General features: G+C 37.2%; 2 protein-coding genes across 2 annotated transcripts; one reads left to right on the forward strand and one right to left on the reverse strand.

The window, feature by feature from the left end:
• Positions 1-378: 378 nt before the first annotated feature.
• LOC139118836 (general transcription factor IIF subunit 2-like) lies at positions 379-9,748 on the reverse strand. The gene is made up of 8 exons (XM_070682332.1): positions 9,549-9,748; positions 8,828-8,901; positions 7,790-7,935; positions 6,950-7,009; positions 5,969-6,050; positions 4,036-4,135; positions 2,813-2,956; positions 379-1,574 (listed from the first exon to the last, which is right to left on the reverse strand). Exons 1-8 carry the CDS (start codon positions 9,606-9,608, stop codon positions 1,458-1,460), a joined length of 783 nt encoding a protein of 260 aa, XP_070538433.1. The 5' UTR covers positions 9,609-9,748; the 3' UTR covers positions 379-1,457.
• Positions 9,749-9,776: 28 nt separating this feature from the next.
• LOC139118834 (replication factor C subunit 4-like) lies at positions 9,777-27,999 on the forward strand. The gene is made up of 10 exons (XM_070682330.1): positions 9,777-10,268; positions 16,269-16,347; positions 19,265-19,344; positions 19,778-19,897; positions 22,173-22,242; positions 22,995-23,068; positions 23,942-24,062; positions 24,843-24,968; positions 25,863-25,988; positions 26,736-27,999. The coding sequence occupies exons 1-10, from the start codon at positions 10,144-10,146 to the stop codon at positions 26,901-26,903; spliced, it is 1,089 nt and encodes a 362-aa protein (XP_070538431.1). The 5' UTR covers positions 9,777-10,143; the 3' UTR covers positions 26,904-27,999.

Raw genomic sequence — 27,999 nt, forward strand, 5'->3', positions numbered from 1 at the left:
AGAGACATGGAAAGACAACAATTCTTCACTTCTTATCCGTGAAAAGGTATTTCCTCCTTCATTTTAAACAGGCCTCAGCGGTTAATCTTGTGTGAATAACAGGTCAAGCTAGGAAGCAGGAACTGTTTTATTGTCCTTTGACATCTCATTGCGAACTGATCTCAGTTCAATAGGTCCACTGAAAGCAGCCTTCATGTAATTTCCTCAAAACACATTTTGCATAGAAATGATTGAATCAAACTCTTAAAAATTGTCAGTTCAAAAAAAAATAATCTTTGGAATGTCAGTTTGACACCGGGTACAAGTGCATTTTGGGTAAAATGGCATAAACCTGAATGAACAAATCCCAAAGTGATATGTAAACAATCAACACATCAATTATCCATTTTTATGTCAAACTTTTATTGATTTTAAGGAGGGTGTCAAGAGACACGTTTTGAATAACACAGATACAACATTGGAGTTCAGAGGTGGTTTGGTTTGGTTCCAAAAACATTTTACAAGAAGAAATATTGTGCCCTTCCAGTAGAGTAAAAATTGTAAAATCAAAAGCTTCATCCATGATTTACATTAGCGATTTGTCAGTGGAAGGACTTATACAGTAGGTTTCATACATTCATTAATCCTGTATTGAACTTTTGGTGGTGCCAGAAAATGCTGTACCAATTTGTGTCATGATTGTAAGCCAAAATTTCATACTTTTGAGTGAATCTCAGCTATATTTGTCGAAATAGGACCCGCTGTAAATGAAAATAAATCTATCATACTGTTTGCCCTTTGTTTTGAAGGCCTGTTGTGAGGTAAAACCAAGACACCGACACTCAAAGTTGAGATTTACAATATCTGGCGGTTTAATCCCACTTGAAGCGTTCAATGCACGACGTCTGACTCTGAGCCTGGAAACAAATATTTTTTAAAGATCGCCACAACTATGGAAAGTTTGCGGAAATAAATATCATTGTACAACTCTCAAATGTATCCCACTTTAATATTTTTGTGATTCACACCCTTCCCTTGTTGTTCTTTTTCGCTCTATAAATTTCAGTAAATCAAAATCATCATGTCTTGGTTGCACCCTGGAAAAAATTTGAAATCTTCATGCATCCCCTGATTAAAACACCAACATGATAGCAAATGAGGGTCTACACAGACGATCAGCCGAGAGCACCATCACTGGCCAGTCAGAATCATACTGTGTGAGAAAAGCTTTACTAGCTTACTGAAAAATGATTGGAACAACATGGCCGACAAGCAGCACATCTTACAATCAAAAGTGGTCCTGTGTTTCTGACACCGGCCGATACAAAAACGTAGATTCTCTTGCAGTGTTGCCTTGTGCAGCTTGACAGACGAGTTGGAAAAACTCCATGGCACAAAAGCATTGATTCTAGGGATAAACATGCTGCCCCCTGCACGAGAAATGTAAAATTTGTCCTATCTTTCGCACTAGGAATTTTTCACTCCTTTCCTGCTTGGTCATAGTGCCTGTACTCTGGTTTGAGTTCCCACATGTTCTTGTGTGGTGCCTTCATGTTATACACTCCAATCTCCTTGAGAATTTCCTTGAGGTATGTCTGTGAAGAAAACACATGAAGGAACTCGTGTGTTCTTTCTGTCAAACTCTTGAAGCCCAACCACTTTCCAAATTGGGAGCTGTGCCCGAAGCAAGGCGACTTTGCAATTTTTGAACTAATCCTTGGGTTTACTTTGTTTCATAAAAGCTGTGTGCATCTATTTTCAGCCGTCAAATACTTTTTGTTTTCAAAATGATGAAAATAAATTTTCACTCAAACAGTGTTGCACAAGATGATTCACTTTTCAATAGCTAAACCTTTCCTTCAGATTTGGTCACTATTGCTGCAATTTTTGATAATATTGTTCATTATTTCTGCTCTACAGAATGAGTACATTTTCTTATACTTTCCGAAAAGAATCTTGAAATGCTAAGTATTTGCCTAATACAAAACATTGAATACACAATGTCATGTTATTTTTCACAAATAAATTTTAGTCTGAACTAAAATCCAGTTGTCAACAATAACATTAGATAAACAAACAAAAAATCTTGTTGTGTTGGCAATGCTCGGCATTTCAACACAATTTTGGGAATAGAAGAAAGCATACTTCACAAATATAAATAGGACCAAAAAAATGGAAAATACATCAAAAATTAGCAGCTAATGAAGCTTGAATGTCTGACTGGCTTTGCAATCTGTAAGAATTACTGACATACATCCCAAGTACTCAAAAACTGTCAAAGGTTGTGACCAGTGCAGGTCTCTAGAGGGCGCTATTTTAATGACTGACTCATCTCTGTACATACCTCTTTCAAATCTCCTGAGGATGGCCCCATTCACGCAAACCATTCAAATTTTCAGTTCAGGAAAATCCAATTACGGGACAATGAATTTTATCAAGCAATTCCTCACTTCAACAAAACAAATCTGTTTTATTAAAAGTATTAAGAAGCCTTCTATTTTAAATGAACACTGTGCCAACCATAGAAACTTTATGGCATACCTGTTTTCAACAGCTATTGAGGAAACACACTTTTGGCAAGAATGGCTACAGATGAATACAACTTTGTTGTATTGAAATATTCATGACATTATATTTTAAAATTGATAGACTACATTTTCCTGAAGTTTCAATAAGTGTAGTATGGAAAACAAATCAATTTAATTAAAGAAAGAAAGATTTAATTGATTATGTAAAATAGTTGGTAAAGGGTAGCAAAAAATATAAGGATATCATGTAGGAATTTTTGGCAGGAAAAAAAACAGTAAAAGTTGTAGAGAATACGATTACTTACTATAGGCTGTTGTGTAAGTATCTGCAAGTCTCTGATATTGTAATATTGATGTCTTTCAAATGCTTTGAATAACATGTCCATAACTTGATCTTTTTCCCCACGTGAGCGTTTGTAATTTTCCTTCTTTTTTTTCTCGTAGTCAACCTGGAAATGCAAAATGTGACTGACGTTTTATTTCTCTTTCACATTCCAGCGCCCAGAAGCAAAGCAGTGTCCCCTGGATTGGATTTATCGAAACAAACATAATAAAAATGTTTTCAATGGCTTTTGTTTACTGTTCAGGTAAAAATGTTTTCCCTGAAATATTGCTTCAAGGACAGGGTGAGGACAATTTTTTATTTTTTGGTGTCTATGAACAAAGAGTAAAATTTCGGAAATTGAAATTACATTGATCTCAAACATTGAAGCCTAAACTGTCTAAAATGTGTGTGACCACTTTCATAAGATCTACACCAAAATTTTCTCTGAATACTTAAACAATGGTGTACCCCCTCAGGTTCCATAATGGATTCACCTAAGCTTTGCACTCCATAATGTACAAGGTGAAGCCCAGTACGTTATAAGCTGGGAGATGGTACATTATTGCTATTACTATATAGTTTTGGCAATGCCAGTGAATTTGTAGAAGTAGAAAACATCTGGGGCAACAATGCTGGATAATCGAATAAAGTATCAGTAATAATCTGAGGGGACAATGTCAAAATTTGCACTGGTACAGGCAAGGCTGTAATATAATTGACATATCACATTTTGGTATCAACGGTAATTCAAATTTATTTAAAAATGACAGAAATATAAAAAGCGACAGCGTTCCCCTGGACACTGTTCATAGTTGCTCAAAACACCTCACACCAGGGATAAAACTGGTGTGTATGAACAAATCTTCACTTTCAATAAAAGTGATCTCTCTTTTTCTTTGTGACATAATATGCAAATGCCATTATCGTTACTTCTGTGCCAACTTTTGGCATCCATGAAAAAGATTCATTTTGAATCATAGTCTGGAAAGCCATTTTATCCTTTTTTGGGGGGCAAGAAATATGCAACACAGATTAGCAGGAAGATGATTTCCTGAGTTTGTATACAGTTTCGCATTTAGTTTAAAAGAAAGTGTACTGCAAAATTAATGTAGCAGATGATGTGCCTCTCAGCTTCAACCATATATGGACATATGCAAATTTGCTGATGCAAAGTAACGCTTGACATGATTGGTGCACACTTACATTACTTTTGTGGTCTTTCACTGGTTTATATGTTGTGGTGACAGCTCTCTCTAGCTGTCGTACAGAACGTGCTGGCTTGTGAGCCAACTCAATGGTTGTCCTGTCAACAAAAACACAGAATATCAATTAAGGTAGTATGCGTCTCAAAAGTGAAAGATTTAAACTTTTGATCAAACTTTCCTGAAAGAAACTCAACCATTCTCTTACCAAGTCAACAATAAAAATCGGGGTTCTTCATGCAAAGTTTGAAACAAGCAAACTGCCAAACATCTTGTGATATTTGAAATTCAAAATGGCCACCACTCCTGTGTTAACTTTATGGGGAAAACTTAAATTTTGGATTTTCGAAAAACAAAGCCGGTGAAAGTTTTCTTTCTCCAAGAGCTTTAAAATGAGCCCCCACACATGGTAGATCAGAAAAGAATTGTTCTAGCTTAAAAGGGGCAGAAGCTAGAACTTTAGATGACAAAATTCTCATTTTTTTTGTCTAGAAAGCAAATATTTATTTTCCTCTAAAGTATGTTGAAATACAATTACATTTCAACATGCTTTTGAGAGTGAAACAATAAAAGCAGAGTGCAGAATATTGGAAATACATTAACACTTACAGTAAATTTGTCAAGGCTTTACTGTAAAGTCATAATTTGTCATGCCTCAGTAGACCATGAAAGTCTGTGCATGAGAGTACAATTTTATATATTACCGGTATAGCCCAAACAAGGGACTATGTGCCCAAGGGTAGGTGACCATTTGCTGGCATCCATTTTTTATTAAATGTCTCTCTTACATAGCTTTCACTAGAAGTATTTATTTGCAAATGAAAATCATGTCTTTATATCAATGTTAGACAAAATCCATTAAAAATAGAACGATTTTCATTGTTAAATGGCGAATCAATATATTTATATCACTGTTATGTGGTTTATTGAATTTTCGTGCATAATTTCCTTAAAAATCGGATTTCCTTTGTAAAACATGTACTTTGAACATTTTTTAATCCCAAGTTGTCAAGTTGAAAATGGTTCCGGTTCACTTTCAGTCAAATGATGACTATGTGTCCCGCAAAGTCATAAAAGAGTTACTATCGAATCAGATGGAATGCACGACGTTCGATATATGAGGCATGTTACAAAACCCCCTTGCTGTAAGAATCATCTGCCACTATCAGGTCAGCTTGGTTAAAATCAGCAGTGTATAATGAATCATATAAAACCCACTGAACAGACTTGACCATTTAAATACCCCTCAACACACACATAAACATGATTTTCATAGACTTGTCTTCCGCAGAAAAAGGTAAGCATGGCAATTTTTAGCAGCATTTAACCTGGAAGTGATAGGTGTATATCTCAGCAGTGCATGTGATGTGATGATCCGGCATGTTGAATTTATGCTGTGGTGAATGGTTGACCTGAAGATGGTACGGCAAAGTTATCTCTCCTGAGTATTACCTTTCGATATGGTTCGAACATCAGTACAACATCTAAGAATGTACCAATATTGCCTTTATTATTAACCCATTTCCTACTGTGGCCGTCACCTGTCAAGTCCGATAAAAGCAGGACGGAATTAAATCTATGTTTACTGACTTGCAATGAGATGTTCTTGTGCTCAGCATAGTGTGCATGACACTGGACTTGGTTGGGTGATACTGATTTTCACTGACTTGACAGAATAACGGGTCCAGAGAGCAAGCTTCTGAGCACACTGAAAATCACCACAACTCCACGGACTTGAAATAAACTTAAGGTGAAAACGCCATGCAATTTAGAAGTGAGATTTTAAAGAAAATAGGCTTCATATGATTACAGCCATCGGCATGGTCCTCCAGACAGAAACGGTGGTACATGTACATGTACATTCATAATGGCATATTAACATACAAAACTGCTCTTGTCATCCTTCATACCCCTGTGCCATACAAGTCACTTACTTTTTAAGTTTCATATAGCTGTCAGTTCCAGATGGACGACATTCCGCTCTTTGTACAACTTTTCCTTCCATTACAACTTTGGCTGTAGGGACAAATAAATCATTTGAAAGTTAAGTCTCCTAATTTGATCCCTTTGTCACCACTTTCAGTGCTGGGCTGATGCTACCGTACTCAGCAAAATTTAAAATTAATTTGGTAAACAAATTAATTTGGTAAACAAATTAACTTGCCACTTGACCAGTCTACGAGAAAACTTACGGATTTGTATAACAAAAACATATGAACGACTACAAAAAACAGCTGTACAACCACTGAATTTGAGCTGACTGACCAGCAGCTCTTTATAACATAAAATACATAAAATAATAAAATGGTTGTTGAATTTACATACAGATTGGTTTGACAATGAAAGAGAATGAACTCAATCAATCAGAGGCAGTCTTCCATGACAGCTGTAGGCAAAGTCCGTACCTCAATACAGGTCCATAGGCCACTAATTAGTGAGTGCACCTCTGGATTATTCATTAAGCTGATATCATTATCCTTTGGTACATGAGTTTATATTTGAGGACTACTGGTAACCAGTGACTAAAATGCAATTTCCACTGATTTGACTCAAAGTTACGTTAAAAATACATTCTACACGCATAGAAACAACAAGATAAATAGTGTGTGTTTTAACATGCTTTGGGGAGTAGGACTAACTCTTGCGAAGAAAACGACTGCGTCATTTTAACCCTTTGAGTGCTGTAATTTTTCCCGACAAAATTCTAGCGCAATATTTTACCAATTTTTACGAATTTTTCAGTAATTTTTTTGATAATTTAGGACCAATTGGACATCACATTTCATTGGCTACAATTTTTAATCAAAATTTGGTTAATCTCTGAAAAAATTGCTGGGGTATATTTTATGAAGGTGTCAAAAATTGACTTTGGCACTCGGAGGGTTAATATGTGAGGCTCCTAAGGATCCACTTACTGCTGCTTTGCTGTTCTTCTTCCTGATTCTGTGATCCACTGGCTGACGATGATGATGCTTCTGAAGAAAGCAATCAACCAGAGAAAATTGAATGTTAAAATATAGTTATCTGTGGCAAGCATTGTGTGCATTGTGATCAACACTCTAGTATGTGTAATTTCTGATCAGCAAATACCTTCAAAGCCATCTTTCCATTTTTCTTTGTTTGTATTGATGCTAGATATAACAGAAATCACACTAGTGCTACCCTGGGGAGTTCACAGATTTGACAAAACTCTTTGTGTAGAATTATGATGCACCGAATCACCATACTTATGCATTTTTTCAAAGGAAACTATCTTTGTGGAAAGACTTGTATCCCCCTTACTGTCCTTCTATCTAGCAATCTCTTTCTGGCTTGAAGAGAATTCTATCACATATCATCTGTAGACCATGGTCCCTCCATCATCAAGACAGAGGGAACATGGTCTACAGATGAGATGTGATAGAATTCTCTTCAAGCCAGAAAGAGATTGCTAGATAAAAGGACAGTAAGGGGGATACAAGTCTTTCAAAGGAAACTATCTTTGTGGAAAGACTTGTATCCCCCTTACTGTCCTTCTATCTAGCAATCTCTTTCTGGCTTGAAGAGAATTCTATCACATATCATCTGTAGACCATGGTCCCTCCATCATCAAGACAGAGGGAACATGGCCAGACGCAAGCAACTGTATGTTTATCACTCATGAATATCGATAAGAAGCTATGCAACACTCCATGTACAATATTCCATAAGTACCTCAGTTACAGGGTATCACATACGTTCATGACAGAGTCTTGGGGCAAGGAGCAACATCTCACCTGCACTGGATTCTGAAAACACGGACAAGGCTTGAGCTCCTGGACTGGACAATATAAATTTGTACTCTCCCGGTATGTCAGTGTCCCGTCCCTTCTTCCTCAACTCTTCATTCATGTGAAATGTCACTTCTCTTCTGGGCCCTCCCCTGTTGGTACAGAAAATTAGTTGGTGAGAAAAATTCAGTTGTCTCATCAACACTTGAAAATAGAAAAATTGTACATGTATTGTGTTTTGCTCTTTTCATGGGAAGGCTTTCTCAATCATTTCAATAGTATATCTGGACCAGTAAAATATTAAATGTTTCTAAAAAGGAATGATTTTCAAAACTCACTTTTTTTGTTTTTAGATGTGAGTTTTTGGTTAACATCCAACAAACCTTGAAGTGGATTATATCATAAGAATTTCAATTCTGGTAATTATGATACTGACAACAAAGCTTCTGTGGATGTGTGGACTTGCCCCTTGTCTAAGGGCTTCATTATGTAAGCTAGTGTAGGGGATGAGCAGCTCTTACATTTGCTTCAGCTAGCGACACCTTGTACCTCTTCAACATTTCATGGATTCTGTGCAAAGCATAGGGGTGTACTTTTGGTTTAACCCTTTTCCTGCCAAGTTTGTATTTCACTATTGGGTCGAGTTGGTTAAAACTAGTAAAGCACAACAATGTCCCATATGGTGCATTTTAACAAAGACTTGAAGATTTGAAGGTCCCTGAAGACAGAGATACTGTAAACATGATATTTACAGACTAAAGCTGCTATAACACACCAAAACAGTGGGTGAAAATATATGGTTTTGGCTCAATACTGCTTTTTACTGACTTTGCAGATGGGGAAGTGATACTGTCCGGCAGGTAAAGGGTTAATGTAACACTGGGATGTATATGCGTGCAATCAATGATTCAAAATTATTTTACTTCATGATTGACGAGAACTTTGAATTTCTGTGGGACACAATGAGTAGTTACCTTGTACCCCAGGCTTGTACCTCTCTGTTATGTTGACAAAATTTTCAAGAAGTCTGCATCAACAACTTACTTGCTTATTCGTAATTTTCCAACCTCTCCTTTCCCATCGGCTTTACTCCACTGCTCAGAAACAAACTTTGGGACCTGTTGTAGAAGAACAACAATGGGGCCAACAATAGGAATAAAAACCAGGAATTTTGATTATGTGTTTTCAAAAGTATATTGATTATTTGTGTGTGCGAAGGGTGTGAGTTATCTGGAAAAGTTATGACAAGTTCATGATAAAGCACCAACTTTAAAATCTAGGGAGCAAGCAATGGGGAACGTTTTTAAAGTCCTCATATATACCAAGTAGCACAAACAGTAGTCAGCAGTATGAAAAGTTCAGTATTTCTGGAAAGTGTACGAAATATGTGCCACCGGGTGTACTAGCAACGAGCATACAAGGAGTGGTAGAAGCGAAAACGTCTTGCTTCTGAATCTCTCCCTGCCCCTAACTTCATGGTACCATGGAGGTACAGCCCTATGATTGTATGATGGTACTGCCACAGGCATCAGACTCAATTGCAAGCAAACCGATTCCGGGCACCGATTCCGAACAAGAACAGAACGATGATGTCCTCCTGAGATTGTACAGCAAATTTTATGTCATGATGATGCTTGCAGCTTTTTTAAACGTGCTATAAACATTACAGAGATCTGTATGTGTAAGGAGTAACCACAAAGTTGACTTCCCTATAAAAACTGACTGATTAAACTACAGTACAAACGAAATCGTGCATGAACTGTACCTTGACGAGCCAGACTCCTCGCGATGCATGGCCCAGATCCACTTCATGTTTGTCTGCCATTGTTCTCCGAAGTCTTTGACTTAAATTTCAGCATATAACAAACTACTCTATATCATCGATTCAATGGTAAACGGCAAGCAAGAAATTCACCAGCAACGAAAACCATTGAGTTGACGGAAGTAAATCCTTTGACCTACGCTGAACTGAAAAATTGCGCATGCGTACTGGGATACAGTGTTATGGCGGGAAATTTTCACATTGTGTTTGCTCCATTTCTCCACAACGTGTACAGCGATCATCTGCTATTTCAGAGCGACTAATTCATAGTATCCTTTGCAATATCTGATCACAGCCATCACCAACTAGTTTGATTATTTATAACGTCACATGAAGGCGAATCGTCGTCAAGACAACAGCGGCAGTGAGCTATTTCAATGAATCAAGGGTCCATTTGAAAAGTTTAGTGGATGTTGTCAAATGCATGTACTAGTAGACTGAACAGTTCAGCTGCCATCCTACGAGCCGACAGCCGATCTAGCAACTATCGATTCAAATATATACTTGTGCCGGTAAGGTGTTTGAAAAACTGCCAAAGATGCAAGCGTTTTTGAAGGGTGGTAGCACCAAAGTCAAGGATAAGGACAGCAAAGATAAAGCTGGACCAAGTGGAACCAGCTCGGGTAGTGGCAAGCGTCAGATTACACCCTGGGTGGAGAAATAGTAAGTAATGAAACTAATAATGGAAAATATTATTTATTTATTTATTTATTTATTTATTTATTTATATTAGTTTACAGTTTCAAATTAAAGTAGAATGCAGAAACTTTACTGTTATTAGGGATTTTAGTCACATTTACACAGAACACAATTGGAACTATTTTGTGATTATAAGATGAACAGTAAAAGTCACAGAATGTGCTCTCTAAGAGAGGGTTTACTCAAAGCATTTAGTAATTATCAATTTTTCTAGTGAAAACATCAAAACTGTAATTATTGAATTAAATGTTAAAGTAGTATTTAAAAAATTGTAGTATTTAAAGCCATCTGCTTTTCAAAAATTGTAAATTTATCCTTTTTGACAATTTTTTAAGGATCATTCATCTCATTGATACACATTCTTGAAAATGTCAAGATTAAGGTCAAAACTTGATGATTGCTGTATTGTTTAGAGGACCTGGATGCATTTGAAGGTTTCGGGATCAATCTGATTGGTTCTTTACTATTTCAAAGTGCCTCTCTAGGCCAGTCCTTAAAAATGTTTAGGGGTCATATCTAAGTGGTCCCTTAAAAAGATTAAGGGACACATCAGGGTGGTCCCCAAAAGTTTCAAGGACTCATCTGGGTGGTCCCTGAAAGTTTCAAGGTCACATTAGGATAGTCCTTGAAAAATTCAGGGGCACCTCAGGTTGGTCCCTGAAAGTTTCAAGGACTCATCCGGGTGGTCCCTGAAAGTTTCAAGGTCACATCAGAGTGGTCTCTAAAAGATCCAGGGACACATCAGGGTGGTCCTTGAATGTTTCAAAGACTCGTCTTGCAATGGCGGTTTTTGAAAGATTCAAGGTCACATTAGGATAGTCCTTGAAATATTCAGGGACACCTCAGGTTGGTCTCTGAAAGTTTCAAGGACTCATAGTCTTAGTCATGTTCACGCTACAATCACAGTCGCTGACATCATTGTCGAGATCGGGAACAGCACTGTCAGTGTCACTCCACAAAGGACCGTGGTAACAGACATCAAATTCGTCGGAGATATCCAGTATTCCGTTGCTTTCCATGTAGTCCTGTCATTAAATAATTGGGGTAATGGACGTCCTACATTCAGATCGGCAACCTTTCCCGCTCGGAATTAGTGCAGTAGTCAAAATCCATTCGAACATCACGCTGTTTACACACTCGACTTGAAACAATGCAGAGCCTCACAACAATGTGACCCGTGACCTTTACTATGTAAATTAGCAAGGACCATATTAGTTGGTGTACGATTCAGTGTGTCGCTTAATGAGAAAGTATCATTGACGATATCTCCAAATTAATCATGAAGACTGTAACATACAACCATAGTATTTTAAATGGTGGGGAAACTTTACAGCATAAAAGAGCAACATGTACCTTACCCGGGACCTTACACAATCGCACAATCATAGATGCCCCTGTAGGTTAAAATGGAATGTGCCATTATGAACTGATTGTTTGCGAATAATTAATTGTTTACTGTTCAGACAGGCGGTGCGTCGGCCAGTAACAGCATACTTCAACCAGCGAGTAAATTACCATTAATCGTCAAGGCTTGCTCGTCTAAGTCGACTGAAGGTTCAGCCACTGCCCAGTTTATCACATTTATGCCGGGAAGAACATGCTTTGTAGATCTCGTCGCGTGATAAATATGCAAAGACGTGATTTGGAGCCGGCCGACCAGTCACACATGGGAGCGATGAGGACGCTGTGTTAAGCCATTACATAATCTTAGCTTCGACCGTCATGAATATTGACGCTGTATGTGCAGGAAGTTGGACCAAATCTTTTCAGTGATTCGTCTGCCTGTCAGCTTTACCAAGTAATGCTTGTGAATGCACAAGCTGACGAGCGAAGGTCACATCAGGATAGTCCTTGAAAGGTTCAGGGTCTCATCTGGGTGGTCCCTGAAAGTTTCGAGGTCACACCAGGATAGTCCTTGAACGATTCAGGGTCACATCTGGGTGGTCCCTGAAAGTTTCAAGGACTCATCTGGGTGGTCCCTGAAAGTTTCAAGGACTCATCCGGGTGGTCCCTGAAAGTTTCGAGGTCACACCAGGATAGTCCTTGAACGATTCAGGGTCACATCTGGGTGGTCCCTGAAAGTTTCAAGGACTCATCTGGGTGGTCCCTGAAAGTTTTAAGGACTCATCTGGGTGGTCCCTGAAAGTTTCAATGTCACATCAGGATAGTCCTTGAAAGATTCAGGGTCACATCTGGGTGGTCCCTAAAAGTTTCAAGGACTCATCTGGGTGGTCCCTGAAAGTTTCAAGGTCATGACAGTGTGGTCTCTAAAAGATTTAGGGTCTCCTCGGAGTGGTCCCTGAAAGATGCAAGACATCTCTGCACAGTCCCTAAAGATTCCAGACAAAAACTGTTGGTTTCCGCCGTTGATATTTTAAGGTTTCAACAGACAGATGATATTGATTACATTTCTTTGAATCTACCAAAAAGAGTTCATTTTTAATAGAAGGGCTGAAATAGTTCAGTGAATTTTAAAATTTTCCAGCATTAATTAGCACAAGCACAAGAAAAGGGTAGTTTTATCAAATTTACCAGGTCTCATTTCCTTGTATATGAAATAAATAAATGTACAAGTCATTTTCTTAATCATCTGCCAAATCATTTCAAAGAGAGATCACCAAAAAAACATACACTACAGCAGAACTGATTTAGGTTGAGGTAGAAGGCCATTTTACCATCGAAAATTTAAAATTTTATCATGCATCGTTCGGTGAGAAAAGCAAATGCCTACAAATCAGCCTTGGAAAGGAAATTTGTATTTTCACTTGACAAATCAGTTACATTTAATGGGTTCTCCTTTCCTGAGAGTGCGAAAAGCTAGACAAAATTGTAAAATTTGTTATAAGTGTATTTGATGATTGTGCAATTATCAAAATTTATAAAATTTGCCCTCGTCTTCACACAAAAACACTGTTAGATTCGTGATTTTTAAATAGATTACAACAAAATGCTCAAGATCTTATAATCACAAAATAGTTCCAATTGTGTTAAAGAATGCACTGACATTAATTATATTTATATCACTAGAAAGCCTGGTTAATTGTGATCACAATGCTTTTTATCCCATGAAAATCCGTTGAAATTTGTAGATTTTACAGAAGTTCGAAGAAATATGCCAAGTGGCTATTTATAGTCAGAACTTGGTTTGACAGGTGTGTGTAATTCAATACTGCTAAAGGTAACATGTGATGGCACCGTTGAGATCCTAATTTGATAAGAAAGCTGGGTTATTATTGATGTTATCTCCAATTCCTGAAAATCAATCAGTCTGAAAATTGGCAGATATGTGTAATTCAGTGAGTTCTTGCTGATTATGATGATGTCATATTTCTTTGATCACCAGTTTCCATGGTAACTACTTAAATTTGACCAAAACTATGATACTGTACACAAAAATCATTTATTAAAATAATTTTGATGTCAGAACAATCTCATTACAGATTTTCTTCCAAATACCAGTGCAGTAAACGCTCAAGATTGAAATACTGTGGTTACCATGGCAACATAATGGAGAAAAATGTTATTTTTGGAAACTATAACACATACAACCAGACTTCATTTTTCTGTCTTTGTTATAAATAGTACATTTTCACCTGAAACACAAAACAATCACAACATTGAGATAAATCGAAGTTTCCATGGAAACAGGCATATTGACCTTTGACCCTGATCTGTTGACCTGTAAAAGAGGAAGATATTTCATTGATTATCACCTATTGCCCTGTAGAGTAAAGGAGATAGAATTCATTATACCGGTAGTTAATTGTACCTGAAAAATGTGTTTTGATGCAATTAAAGTTTTGCAAAAATGATGTACGTTGCCGAATTTATCGATTACACACAATGAGATCTCATTTCTTTAAATCTGACAGAAGCAGGTTGAAATGCCACAAGTCTTATGGATCAAGGTCATACCGAACTTTATACTGTATTTTCATGGGGTCATCATTATGAGTAGCTATCTTTGTTACTGTTCCGTCAACCAATCTGAGGATGTGTCATCACATTTACAGTTATGTTTGATTTATGTGTGCCATCATGATCACATTATCATGATTTTCAGCATGTCACAATAAAGATTATTTATGAAACTTTTTTCTAATGACATTTTTGAACATCATGAAATTAAGAAAGGATTGTAGGCCAATTTCTCAAAATTAAAAGAACAAACTCAAAGAAATTATAATATACAACAAAAATGAAGATTTCTTGGATCAAACATGAGTGGAAAAGTCATTAAAACCAATCAGAAACAAGCAAAATATGAAAAACAAGGACCCGTTTTTTCGCAATGCATGCTGGGAATTTCCATACATAATAACTCACCGAAACACCCGGATGTGCAGTACACCGTACGTATACAGGGGTAAAAGTCACAGATATGCACCCAGAGATGTAATAAATCTTGAAAGGTTTAACAGAAAATTGATTGAAATATGTTATATTTTAAAAAGAAATGCGAAACAACTTGATTAATTTGAGAGATGTAATAAATACTTGACTTCGGAACCTTCTTACTGCTCAAAAAATATCGAAAAATTGACGGATCGCGTAGTTTCGACCACCATTCGGACCGGGAACATCTCAGGAAGAAAAATTGCTTACGTAGAACTTTCGTGGGTGCATTGCTATTTGCATATCTACGCATTTTCCTGTTACGTCAGAGCTCTTGTCTTGCATTGCACCATGTTTACTCAATGGCCCTGCTGTGGGAAGCGAGTAGTCGGTGACCACACGTTACGAGATCGAGCGTAACTACTTTTCTATACGGTGTTTTGATATGAAACTTTCTACTTGTGGAAACTATATAATTGGCTAAATTTCTGTGAAATTTCAAGTCTGTAACGCGAGAAAAGCTGGAGAAATCATCCAGGTAATTTAGTTTATGAGGTCGTACGTGGCTTATGCGTACGGAGTCTACGCTCATAGGTCACGTGACTGAAATCCCTACTATTATCACAAATAACTGTCCCAGCTCATTGTATTGTGATTAAAAAGTAAACAGTTGTGTGATCACGGAGGTCTTTTTTACCTCCATGAAATGATGTAGAGACCACCGCCAACACCTCTTCATTAAAACGCAAGGAGGTAGAATCTTACCAAAACCTCATTGCTTAAAACTAATTAGCTGTGATATCGCAGCGGTACTTGTGGCGTATATCGAACGCGCTCGGGTCATTGGGGTCATCGCCACAGTCCCGCTGCGAGCCAACGCATAGGCTTCGTTGGCAGATTACTACGAGACCGACCGGTATCGTAGATTTAGCTCGCAAAATAATAAAATAGATAAAGTATGCAATAAATAAAATTATACCTACTGTATCACTGACTATCTGAGACTCATCTTCTACTCCTGCTAACGAGCCCGACCTTGACAACATGTATTTTCGACCGTTTTTCGGTGAGTTATCGATGGTTCCTGCTTGAATTTGAACTTTTGACTCCAATGTATTCAGTGGGTTGTACGCGCGATCGAGCAAACATCATAGAAACCGTCGACGGCTCACGGGAAAATGGTAAAAAATACGTCTTCTTATCTTCAAGAAAGTTAGCAGGCGTACAGAATGAGTCTCAGATAGTCAATGATAAAGATGATACAAGTTTATTTATTCAAAGGCTAATATAGTTCATTATTTTGCAAGCTAAATCTACGATACCGGTCGGTCTCGTAGTAAACTGCCAACGAAGCCTATGCGTTGGCTCGCAGCGGGACTGTGGCGATGACCTCAATGACCCGAGCGCGTTCGATACACGCCACAACAAGTACCGCTGCGATATCACAGCTAACTTTACATGTAATAGCTAAACTTCCTTGTGTGAATCACAAATATTATTTTCGATACAAAGTTTAGGACAGACTGTGATGATGTGTTTTGTCACAGTCCCTCTACCAACAGTAGAGGGACTGGTTTTGTCTAATGGTCCTGCTTCATAGTTTACATATCAACATCTCTTTATGTTCAGTCGTCCCAGATCAGTGGACGAAGTTGCTTATCAAGATGACGTTGTTGCCGTGCTAAAGAAGACACTGGAAGGAGCTGATGTGAGTGTAGACACAATCCAGATATTGTTTATAGACAGAGGTGTGGATGAAAAAAATTCCATTAACCTCAAGGCAATTTGGAAATCCCTCAGGGGAAAAGAAATAAGACATGTTACATCTATAATATTTAATCCTTTTTTTTAAAGTATGAAATATGGAAGATTTAGCATATGTGCCCTTTCCTAAAATTGTTGGAAAAAACATCACCATCATTGACAAAACAACCATACACAACTCTGTAGATCATAGGATTTCAATAATATTTACAGGTACTCATTATACATCTACCATTGAGAACATTGTGAACAACAGAATTTTACGCGAGCTAAAAAAGACGTACGGAATGACAGTTCCATAACATTTACTGTTTCCAGGTGCCCCATTCCCCTACGGCTGCATCTGCGCGTACACTGTTGAACACTTTCAAGGGACCTATTAGACTAGTGCCAGAATATGTTGCATGCTCTAGTGTTCTCCACGAGGGGTTTTTGACGGGCGGTGCGCCCGGCTTCTTTTTGTCGCCGCCCACCTTTAATCTCGCCCGCCCACCTTTTATCTCGCCCGCCCACCTTTGTTTTCTGTCGCCTAAACTGTTTTCACAGTCAGTTGTCCGAACAATATCTGAAAGCCTATTGTATAAAAATGACAGCAACTGACAACGTCGTGTAATAAAGAGGGGCTGTTCACACATCTGTCGGTTTGTTTTGCGACTGCAAGCAATCCTCAATGTTCTCCCCAGGCCGTTTAACAGGATCGGCCCCGATCCTTATTTTTTTCGCCCGATCCTCTTTCATATCCGCCGATACTCTTTATTAAAATGTGGTTGAAGACCTATTGTTTCTCAGCGGCGATTTTGTCACGCTTTTATTTCAACGAGCTTTTAGTGTGAAACGGCCGTAGTGCCGATGAACATTCGCTAAGACTTCAATTCAAAAAGCTTGAAATGTGTTAAGCTGCCGACCGTACCGTACAGACACCGTCCATTTCATACAACGGACACGGTACAAGGCTCGGTGTTGCATTTTTGCCAGCGGGCACTCAGTCAAAGCATCTATACTATAGGCAACTACCATTGCCGCCAATGTCTCGTACTTGTAAGGATCCGAAGGTCAGGAAAAGTGATTTCGATCAGATGTGGCTAAAATCGTACGATTGGTTGACACAAATATCAGATGCAAAAAAGTATGGTACTTCGCGTGTTCAGGTCGTTGCGTATCCGAGCCGAGTTAGCCATTTTGAGATCCGTGTACGTCCACATGACGTTGAAGCCATGTGTGTCACTTCCTGTCACGCATTCGTAACTTGCATGCGATTCACTCGATTGACTTTGAGAAGCAGTTGCGTTTGATCAAGTTTCAAAATCCGTGACCGTTTTAAAATATTAAAGGCACAATGAAATGAAGTAAAAAGAAACTGCACGAGCTAAAATCATCATTCGTGTGATCATCCGAATACAGCAGCTATGTACAATACATACGGTTCTGTACTGTATAGTTCAAAGGTCGCGTGTGATCGAGATCAAGAGCGCCAGCGTGCTCCACACAAACATGCATGGCAGCCTACGCCGCGCAGTTGTCAAAGTTTTGTACGTTTGCCGAACTATGAGTCGATGAAATTTCAAATCTTTCTCTTGGAAATACCTGGTATCATTTTTTTTCGGGCCTCTCTTTATTATGAATAGAGTTTTAAAGTCAACGTATGTTTCTCTGCAGGCATGCTCCGCTGACTCCGCATTGTAACTTAGTGCAAATATTCAGTCCCGTATCAACTTGTCATGGACGCCGCACGTAAAAAAAGACGTTCATGGCTTTACCAATCGGGCTACAGACAAACATATAGTAACAGAGGATCATATGAAAACGTGCCACCATTTGCCACCGATTATTTCGAACACTGATTACTTCTCATGTAGGCCTACTTTTGAATTTTCATGTTGGTATTGTGCAATATATTTACTAAATTGTGTATTGTTTGTATTACTATTAGTTCAATGGGTTTTTTTTCATTTTTGATGTTTTATTATTTATTTAATGTAAATAAAAAGGATTTAAATTTAAAAATAAATTGTATAGCTTGCCATTTATCACTGCTGAATGGAGAAAAATATTAAAAATGTCAGAAGTATATCTCATCACTGGAATGCCTTGTGAATAGCCCTGGTGATATGTAAATTTTATGCAAATATTATGCAAATAAATATGCTAATTAGCCACCCGCCTTTAATTTTCATTTGTGGAGAACACTGTGCTCTGTACGTGCTGTGCACAGGCGTCCAAGATAGCGTTCCACAATTGCGCTATAAATGGGCAGAAAAAATTGTTGACATTGCATGACAACGGTCATAACTCAGACAATTTTATTCCCCAGTCAGGAATGTAAGATGTATAATAATAAGATTATCATGAAAATACTGCAAAAGATGCATTTGGACATTGGTGCCGTGCATCGCCAGACTTGAATGTCCCTGGCCGTGCATCCTTCGCGGTATTTTCCTAATAACCTTATAATATCTCCTGTTCCTGTGTCCTATCAGCATGAGTGTCATTCGTGATGTGTCAGGCACGAGACAAAGTTCAGTGTCAGATGCAGCACAGCAAGCAGCACCAGGATGAAGAGATATCGGCATGGGTGCATGATCCTTATCAATATCAGAACAGAACATGTTGAAAAAAGATCATTGATTTAAAAATAAATTTATAAAGGTTCCCTGTTTATGAATAGCATTTTTTACAAATAATTTACATACAATCATTCCCCCAAGTAGTTAACTTATTGGTGTGGCCAGGTGAGTTGGTTTTCAAATGGTTGCATGTGAGATTCTGATGTAGTTTGGTCCAACTGCATTGTTTGTAACAGAGTATCTTGACCCATGCACTGACAATTAGGGGTCACTTCTCTGCTTTTGTTTTCCTCCCAGCTTCCAAATTTGCTGTTCTATGGACCTCCGGGTACTGGTAAAACATCCACTATTTTAGCAGCAGCCAGAGGACTCTTTGGGTGAGTTTCACAAATTTCAAATTATTGACTGGACTTTAATGTGGCAATTTTCGGCATCGTTTTCAACCAAGTTGAATTTCATCAAACTTCTCCTTCCCTCCCGTGTTATCTCCAAAAATGTGAGAATTACCAACTACATGAGCGTTTGCAAAATGACTTATCAAACCAAATGGATATTGTGGAAGGTATAAATTTTCTCGATCATTTCACAGTAATTTGAGCATACTTTCAGTGCTGGGCTGTTTGTGAACAGCAAACCCTGGAACAAAAACGAGTTTTTGATGTTTAATTGTTTCGCCAGCAGATTCGACTGCTCTTGGTTACATGTATATGGTTGTTGTAGTAGGGTGGATATGACTATGTAGTTTTCCGGGGCAAAATGAGAGTCACTCAACAAAAGAAAAATCTTTCTTCATCGTTTTTGTAATTTCAGTGCCGATATGCTGAAGACTAGAGTGCTGGAACTGAATTCTTCAGATGAGAGAGGAATCAATGTCATCCGAGATAAAGTGAAAAGGTTTTCACAGCTTGCAGCCTCCGCTACAAGACCAGAGTAAGTATTTGAATATTAATGACATAAACACCTGTTCATCCCACTTTGATATTTAAAGACCAGATTAATCATTTTAATTTATTTTGTTATTTTATTAAACCTTGTTTAACGAGGGTAGCCTGGTAAGCTTCAGTAAAGATGCTTATCTTCCCCAGGGCCCTCAGATGAACATACAAACTGATACAAAGCAGAACAACATGAAACATGACAAACAAAGCTAACACAATACAATGCACAGAGAAAAGTGGCCAGGAGTGAACATGCACACAAGAGAAAATAAATGCACAATCACACTACACAACAAAAACAATTTGACAAGAAAACTAAAACTCACAAACACAAAAATTATTCCCAATAAGCTTTAAGGTAAGTAGTTTTAAAACTGCTCAATGAATTACTAGATCTTATATTTAAATCGACATTATTCCACTGGTTGGCACTATTTACAGTAAACCCTTTTCGATAAAAATCCTTATTTATTGCAGGAACCACTAACAATTTTTGCTTCTTAGATCTTGTAACTCTTTTATGATCAATTTCGGTAAAAATACTTGTCATATATTTTGGTGCAAGATTATTTAAACATTTAAAACCATACAAACATTCTTATAAACTGTTCTATCTGGTAAATGCATTGTTTTAAATAAATGCTTGGTCGAAGCATTATACCTTGCATCACACAACACTCTTATAGCACGTTTCTGAATCGTATGCAACCGTTTCATAAATGGTGATGCTCCCCATAAATGACAACAGTAATCCAAGTGTGGTAAAATATAGCTATTATAAAAAGTTTTCTTATATTCATAGGTAAAAAATGTCTTATCCTCTTGAGCAAAGCAATATTACTATTTACTTTTTTAAAAATCTTGTCACAGTGCTGCTTCCATGACAGATTTTCATCGACAAGCGTACCAAGAGTCTTTTCACAGTGTACTGCTTGCAATTCCGTTTCACCAAGATTACAAGTCTTTAATAGTGATTGTTCAGGCTCCTTAACCTCTGAATGCTAAAACCTCTCATTTCAAATTTACAATGCAACATTTTACCAATTTTAGAAATTTTTCTGTAATTTTTTTGATCATTTTGGACCAAATGGACATCACATTTCATTGTCTATGGTCATTATCAAAATTTTGGCAAAAATCTTACAAAAATTGACGGGTATATTTTATAAAGGTGACGAAATTGGCTTAAGCCTTCAAAGGGTTCATTATTATCATTGTATATATATATGTTATCTGGTAAATAAGCTTTAACTTTGTGAAAATAACCCCTCATGTTCAGAGAACCATATCGTCAAATTCTTAAAAATGTTGAAAATTCAAAATTTCGACTGCCTTCTGTGCTGACAGATATGGTACTTGAATGGCCAAGTCCCTATTTTCACAATACTTTTCAAGACCATGCCTATGACCTGTTGTATCATAATATTTCAAGAACTTTCATTTCTCTAAGATTCTGCTCCCACAATCCATTCTATTCAAATATGAATTCACTGGTGCCTTTCCATGATGTAACAAGTTTCCTTCACTCCAGAGCTGCAAACCAAGCTTTACAGGGGATGTGAATTTTGACATTTGACACCTACTGTACCATATGTTTACCTATCATTAATTCATACCTACCTAATTTGACACCTACTGTACCATATGTTTACCTATCATTAATTCACAAATTGACCCTCTTCATTTTCAGTCGGACTGTCATGTAAACCCATCAAAATAATTCATTTTATGTAATGTCTGTTGCAATACACGTTCTCAACTATACTATTTAGTCAGGCTTCCACCAAATAAAACATGTTATAATTGAATGTAAAAAAATTCACAATAAAATTCAGTAACAATTGCAAAAAGGATAGCAGGGAGAGAATTTCAACACTTGTTAAACCCTTTGAGCCCCAAGGTCAATTTTTGCCACCTTTGTAAAATATACCCCAGTCAGTTTTTATTTATATTTTTGCCAAAATTTTGATAAGAAACTTCAGCCAACGAAATGTGATGTCCATTTGGTCCAAATTATTAAAAAAAATTACAGAAAAATTCATTAAAATTGGTAAAGTGTTGCACTAAAATTTTGGTGGGAAAACTCACAGCACTCAAAGGGTTAATAAAGCAATTAATTGAGTTGAGTTTTTTCCTGTGAATGTTTTTCCTGTCAACATGTAATGGCAAAAGATGTCAAAGATTATAACATTGGGTATTTTATTTCTTGCAATGACTGTAATGTTCATGGAATTGTCATACTTTACAGTCTTCAATTTCTATTTCAGTGGCAAACCATGCCCAGCTTTCAAAATAGTAATCCTGGACGAAGCGGACTCCATGACAAATGCAGCACAGGTCAGTCTGGACATACCTACCCTCATGACCCTTTTACAATGGAATCTTCCAATACTTGACAGTTCAGGTTTTGGCAGTACCATTAAACAATGAGGGGTTAGCAGGTTGTGCATTACTGTTTGGTAGAAAAAACTTGAATTGATCAAACCAAATAGTGTTTGTGTAAATACCTTCTGGTATTTCATCCTTTGTTCACTAAATTGAATTTCTTGGAAACTTTCATATGATCCATGGCATCTGAGCAAATATGAAAAACTAAAGTTCAAAACAGCTGCCTATAATTCTAGTAATTTTGTCGCTTCATCAAAAAGCATTAATTGTCAGACTGTTTATAGTATTGTCCAGATAACATCGAATCTAGTAGAAATTCTGAAAGATAAAATATTATCTGCAAGTTGATCAAAATTAAACATAATTTCAGCTACATTCAGTCTTGTAATTGTGGGCTCATATTCCCCTGAAAATCCACTTGAAAATGGTTAATATATATTAAATAAATATTGTATATAAATATGTTAATATATACTAAGTATATGATCATTCAGGTACTCTGGTAAAAATTGACCAAAATATGTCTTTGCTCACTGAACATGTACTGTGAACACTTGAGATGCGGAATGCATCAGAAAATCGTGATCTGGCAGGACCAGATAATCTTACAATACAAAGCTGTACCTTTCCTGCCTACCTGCAAGAACACAACTTGAGCTGTTCATAGATGCTCTAAATAACAAAAATTGTTTTCCTGACAGGCTGCACTTAGACGGACGATGGAGAAAGAATCAAAGACGACAAGATTTTGTCTGATTTGCAACTATGTCAGTAGGTTAGTACATCTCTATGTTTGTATCAGCTTCCATACTTACATTTTGTTTTAGGTGATGAACATGATTTATTATTATATTCAAAGGAAAGTTTCTATCCCCCACATGGGCTTTTAAAATGCTTGGAAAGGGAAAACAAGCCATTCCGATCGAGAATTGGAACCAGCGTGATAATACTCAGGAAAGACAAGAGAACAGGCAAATCCCATTGTGAGGAAATAGTGATGAGCCATGCCTTTCAGAAGAAAGCAAGATTTCAAGCTTTGCCGTTTTTTGTTGACACAGTGAACATGCAGCATTGAAAACTGCTGGGGAAAAAAATTCAAAATAACCAGTCTTGTGAAGTTTTCATAGTCAATAAAAGGAGTGAGCATTTTCCTAAAAATAGCCGTGTGAACAGTTTGTAGAATATCTATTTGTTGATATTTGTGACAGAGAAAGACATAGCAGCAGTCTTGTGTCTGTGTTTTTTTGTACAGAACTTCATAGTCTTGATGAAAAGTTAACATAATTGAAACATTGCTGATATTTGGCTTTTTTGATGTAATATGTTGACTTTATCACATATGTATCCAGTTTTAGGTACTATAATTAGTTGTGTTTGAAATTTTTAGCTATGTATAGGTACTCTGTGAAATGATCAGTAAGCTAAATTTAGCAAGATATCTCCCTACATATGGGTCTTCTAATCTACTGTTCTTCATTTGGCGACCATATTGTTTCAAATTCTGACGACTGTCTGTCTCAATACATCTGTTTTTATCTGGAATGTGTGATCTCCCAACACTTTTTTCATTTCCTCAAATCAAAACAGGAGGAATTTTGTGTAAATACTGTCATTTCCTTCAGAGTAAAATCCATTTCACTCTTTGCAGAATTATAGAGCCCATCACCTCAAGATGTTCTAAGTTTCGCTTCAAGCCGCTGACGACATCGATTTTGACAGACAGACTGAAGAGTATTGCAGAGAAAGAGAACGTGATATGCAGTGACGAGGTAATGAACCATTGTCTTTGTCAAGGCAGTGAAATTTCCAATACCAACACATGTCAACCAGTCTTTTCAGATATCGCACACAATGTCACACTTGTTGCTAGTTTCTGCTGGTTGAGTCATTTCTTTTGTATGCTTCAAATTTGCAAGAAGGGTTGATTGTGGGGGACACATATTTTTTCCCAGGTGGCTTATATCAACCTTTTGGGAAAACCACACCAGTGGAAAGGTCGACTGATCATGCCCACAGTAAAATATATCCTAGGCCGTTTTTCATTGGACTCTGTAATGGCACCCGCATGATTAACATAGCATTGTGAGTCCACCCACAATGCATTCAGTCTTGTCAAAAGTTGGGGGTAAAAAGTCCACATAACAGAATAGAACAACACTGTGAAAGTTACAGCAGATGCATATGTTATTGGCACACCGCATTAGGTTATAAGGAATCCACCAAACTCAGCAGGTAGCTCCTCCACTGAGTAAACTGATATGCCCAGACTTTAAAGTTTAGAAAGGGGAATAAAATATTGTAGAGTGTAGAATACGATATGTTGCAATCATTCTGTGTTGTGTCTTTCCTTTGGTATTTTAATTATAACTACAACTTTACACTCTTCAATATTTTATTCCCCTTTCAAAGCTCTCCAATGAAATGGGTGCTAGTCGAAATGGTTTGTTCTAGTGTAGGCTTATCGCTTTACTCATAAAACAGACTCTGTAAGTGTATAGTATATCAATACATATTTGCATATACATGTAAACACATGATTTATCCGGCAGGCAATTAAAGCACTTGTCACGACATCAGAGGGTGATCTTCGTAAAGCTATCACTTACCTACAGAGTGCACACAGACTGAAAAGTGAAGAAGGAATCTCTGAAAATGATGTCTATGAAATTGCTGGAGTAAGTGTCTGTGATTTTGTTTCCAAGGATATTCAAAGTGCTGTTTGGAAAAAAAAAACTGGATGGATAAGGACCTCTTCTTTTTTTGAGCGATCAACTGTGATGATTTTCGGAGATGTCAGGGATGAGTTGACAAATATACGTACAATTAATAATGCTGATCACAGATGACATAATAGTTTTATCATTATTTTGCAAAATGAATGAAATTGTGCTTGTCACAAATTTTACGAGACTTGCAGAAAATATTTGTGCAAGAGTGACAAATTTGATCCTTTGATAGTGTCAGTATTTCTAAGACTTGAGAAATAAAAACAGGTTTTAAAATTGTCCAAGTTCTGTTATCAGAAGCCATTCTTGTGTTCCAACGTTGATATTTTAGCACTTTTTGTATGGCAAGTTTGTTACTAAATATAGCAATAATTGCTCGACATTTGCAGCTGTTGACAGAAATCGGAACAAATTTTGCTTTTGTACTGCAACTTGTGGTTGAGTCCTCTTTCTGTCAGGATATCAGTGGTAACAAAGTTCCAATTTCTGAAAGTCTTGTCAAAAATTTTGGTTAAATATATTTATTTTCGTATGTTAATGATGGAACTGTGACATGGTGAATCAGCACCAACCAGTGACAAGCCTGCAATTGTGTTTATTTTTGCATGTTAATGATGTAACTGTGACATCATGGTGAATCAGCACCAATCAGTGACAAGCATGCAATTGTGATCAGTGCCACTAATCTTATGATCCAATAACAGTTCTTTTTTTATTGTAGAGAATTTCTCTATGTTTAAATAGCATGTCTACAAAAGAGCAAAACCACTTGCCATGAGACACTGTGCCAGTGAAAATACTTGATCTTTTCATTTTTGCCGTACCTGTCTCATTTTTGTACAGATAATACCAGGAACACTCATAGATGAACTGATAGCCGTCTGTTACAGTGATTCTTATGAAAAACTAGAAAAAATTGTGAAGGAAATCATGGCAGAGGGTCATTCAGCTTCGCAAATATTATCCCAGGTAAGAAAGGACTTACCGTCTGCTCTGTCAGTCAACTGGGTGTTTATTTGAGATACATCCCAGGTAAATGGGCCATAATCTATACAGCTCCCCGGAGAGCTATGACATGCAAAACAGTTCCTCCGCCCCCAACCAACTGCTGATCAAAGTAAATATCCCAAGACTGGTGAAAAATGATGTTGTATTATCCTGTGTAAACAAAACTGTAGACAACAGTTTGGATAATTGAAACTAACAGTAAAGTGTGGATAATTATGGAAACAATTATCACAGAAAAAAAATTTACCATTCCAGTTTAGTTTTTTTGGACCAGGCTGCGTTTTTTAATCTCAGTTTTGAGGTCTCAAAATTGTTTTGTACCTTTTGGTGGATTCAAGAGAGATAAAAATGATGAACAAGAACCTCCCACTCAAAAAAAGTTGTACTTCAAAAGCTGTGCACTAGTAACTTTGTTGTGGCATTTTCCTCTTTTCAATTAATTTACATACAACTATAACAAATTGAAAGTAGCATTTTGTCAAGATTCAAGTATTTCCAATAATGGTTGTTTCTGGGGAAACAAGTTTGCCGAGTTATTATTACCATGTCCTCACAGAGAAAAACACACATTTGTTATGAATCGTACCATGGACTTCAGTCTGATAACATCAGCATCATGTGCAAGTACTGATACACCTTCAACTTTCTTTGAATCTGTCTGGTTTGCTCTGATCTTTCTTATAATATCCTCTTCATTTTCCACTTCAGATGCATGATATTCTGGTTCAGAAACCTGACATCTCCGACAAGCAGAAATCGGCCATTGCCGAACGCCTCGCTGTCATTGATAAGCGCCTGTCGGACGGTGCGGAAGAATACCTTCAAATTATGGACCTTTGCACCTTGATGATGCAGCAGTTCTGTCATGGAGAATGAGATTCATATTCATATTGAATTCAGAATGAGATTCATATTGCTGAAATAGTTTGATTTTCAGACATACACAAGACTGATCATTCCTCCATAGCCATGCCTTCAGAAACTGCCCACTACAATAATACTAATATTATAATCCACTTGGGAGTAGTATGTGAAAATATTTCTGGATGTGAAGTGCAAACACTGCTATGACGAAGATTTCTGCAGGCAATAATCTTGAAAGAGAGCTTCACAGACACTATCCATGTCAGATTTGAAACACATTGAAAAAGGATTACTTCTCAACTGAAATGCAGCATTTTGAGAGGCAGTGGCAATCTGACAGCGCCCTCTCTGTTAAGTAATCAAATCTTTCGTTTTCAAGTATTCTTTCAATATACATTGTACTTCTCCACAACAAGCAAGTGAAAGATTGTAATTTTATCATTGTCTGTGTTATGATTTACTTCTGTATTTTAATCAATAACAGGGATATATTGGCATTTCCTGTGACTATGGAATATTTGTTTGTGACCACTTGAAAGATGGCCAGGTATTCACAACCTCAAAGTAAGGTGTCATGACTACACACCAACTGGCAGTTTAGTTAGAGTCATTTCATGAATTTCACAAACTCAGATGTGTCTCAAATAAATTACAGAAAAAACAAAGAAATAACAGGGTTGTAAAATGTTTTAAATCAGGTATTAGTCATGCTTTTCTTTCGTAACAAATTTTTCTTTCAACACAAGGTGGACACTGCCATAAAAAGAAAACAATGGTGTCAAATAGATGATGAAACCCTTACAAATAAACTTTCCTGTCGATTGTTTTCCCAAAAAACAAATGTCAAGAAATCAATAAATTCAAACTAAGACACCATCAACAGCCATTTCAATTCGTGCTACATTTCTATGAAAACCCTTCTGCAGATGTTAGATTGACATCAAGAGCGCCCTCAGTGTTAGATACTATAGGAAGCATCTGCTGTGTACTTGGGCGATGAATGTCAAACAGTTTGGAGGAGCCGCTTACTCTTGTGCGAAGAAAGTATTTTGCCTTTGTAGAGCAGATATTTCGATATTCAATGGTAAATACAGTAGAATGGAGTCTA

The sequence above is a fragment of the Ptychodera flava genome, chromosome 19 (genome assembly GCF_041260155.1).
Source record: "Ptychodera flava strain L36383 chromosome 19, AS_Pfla_20210202, whole genome shotgun sequence".
NCBI classification, from domain to species: Eukaryota; Metazoa; Hemichordata; class Enteropneusta; family Ptychoderidae; genus Ptychodera; species Ptychodera flava.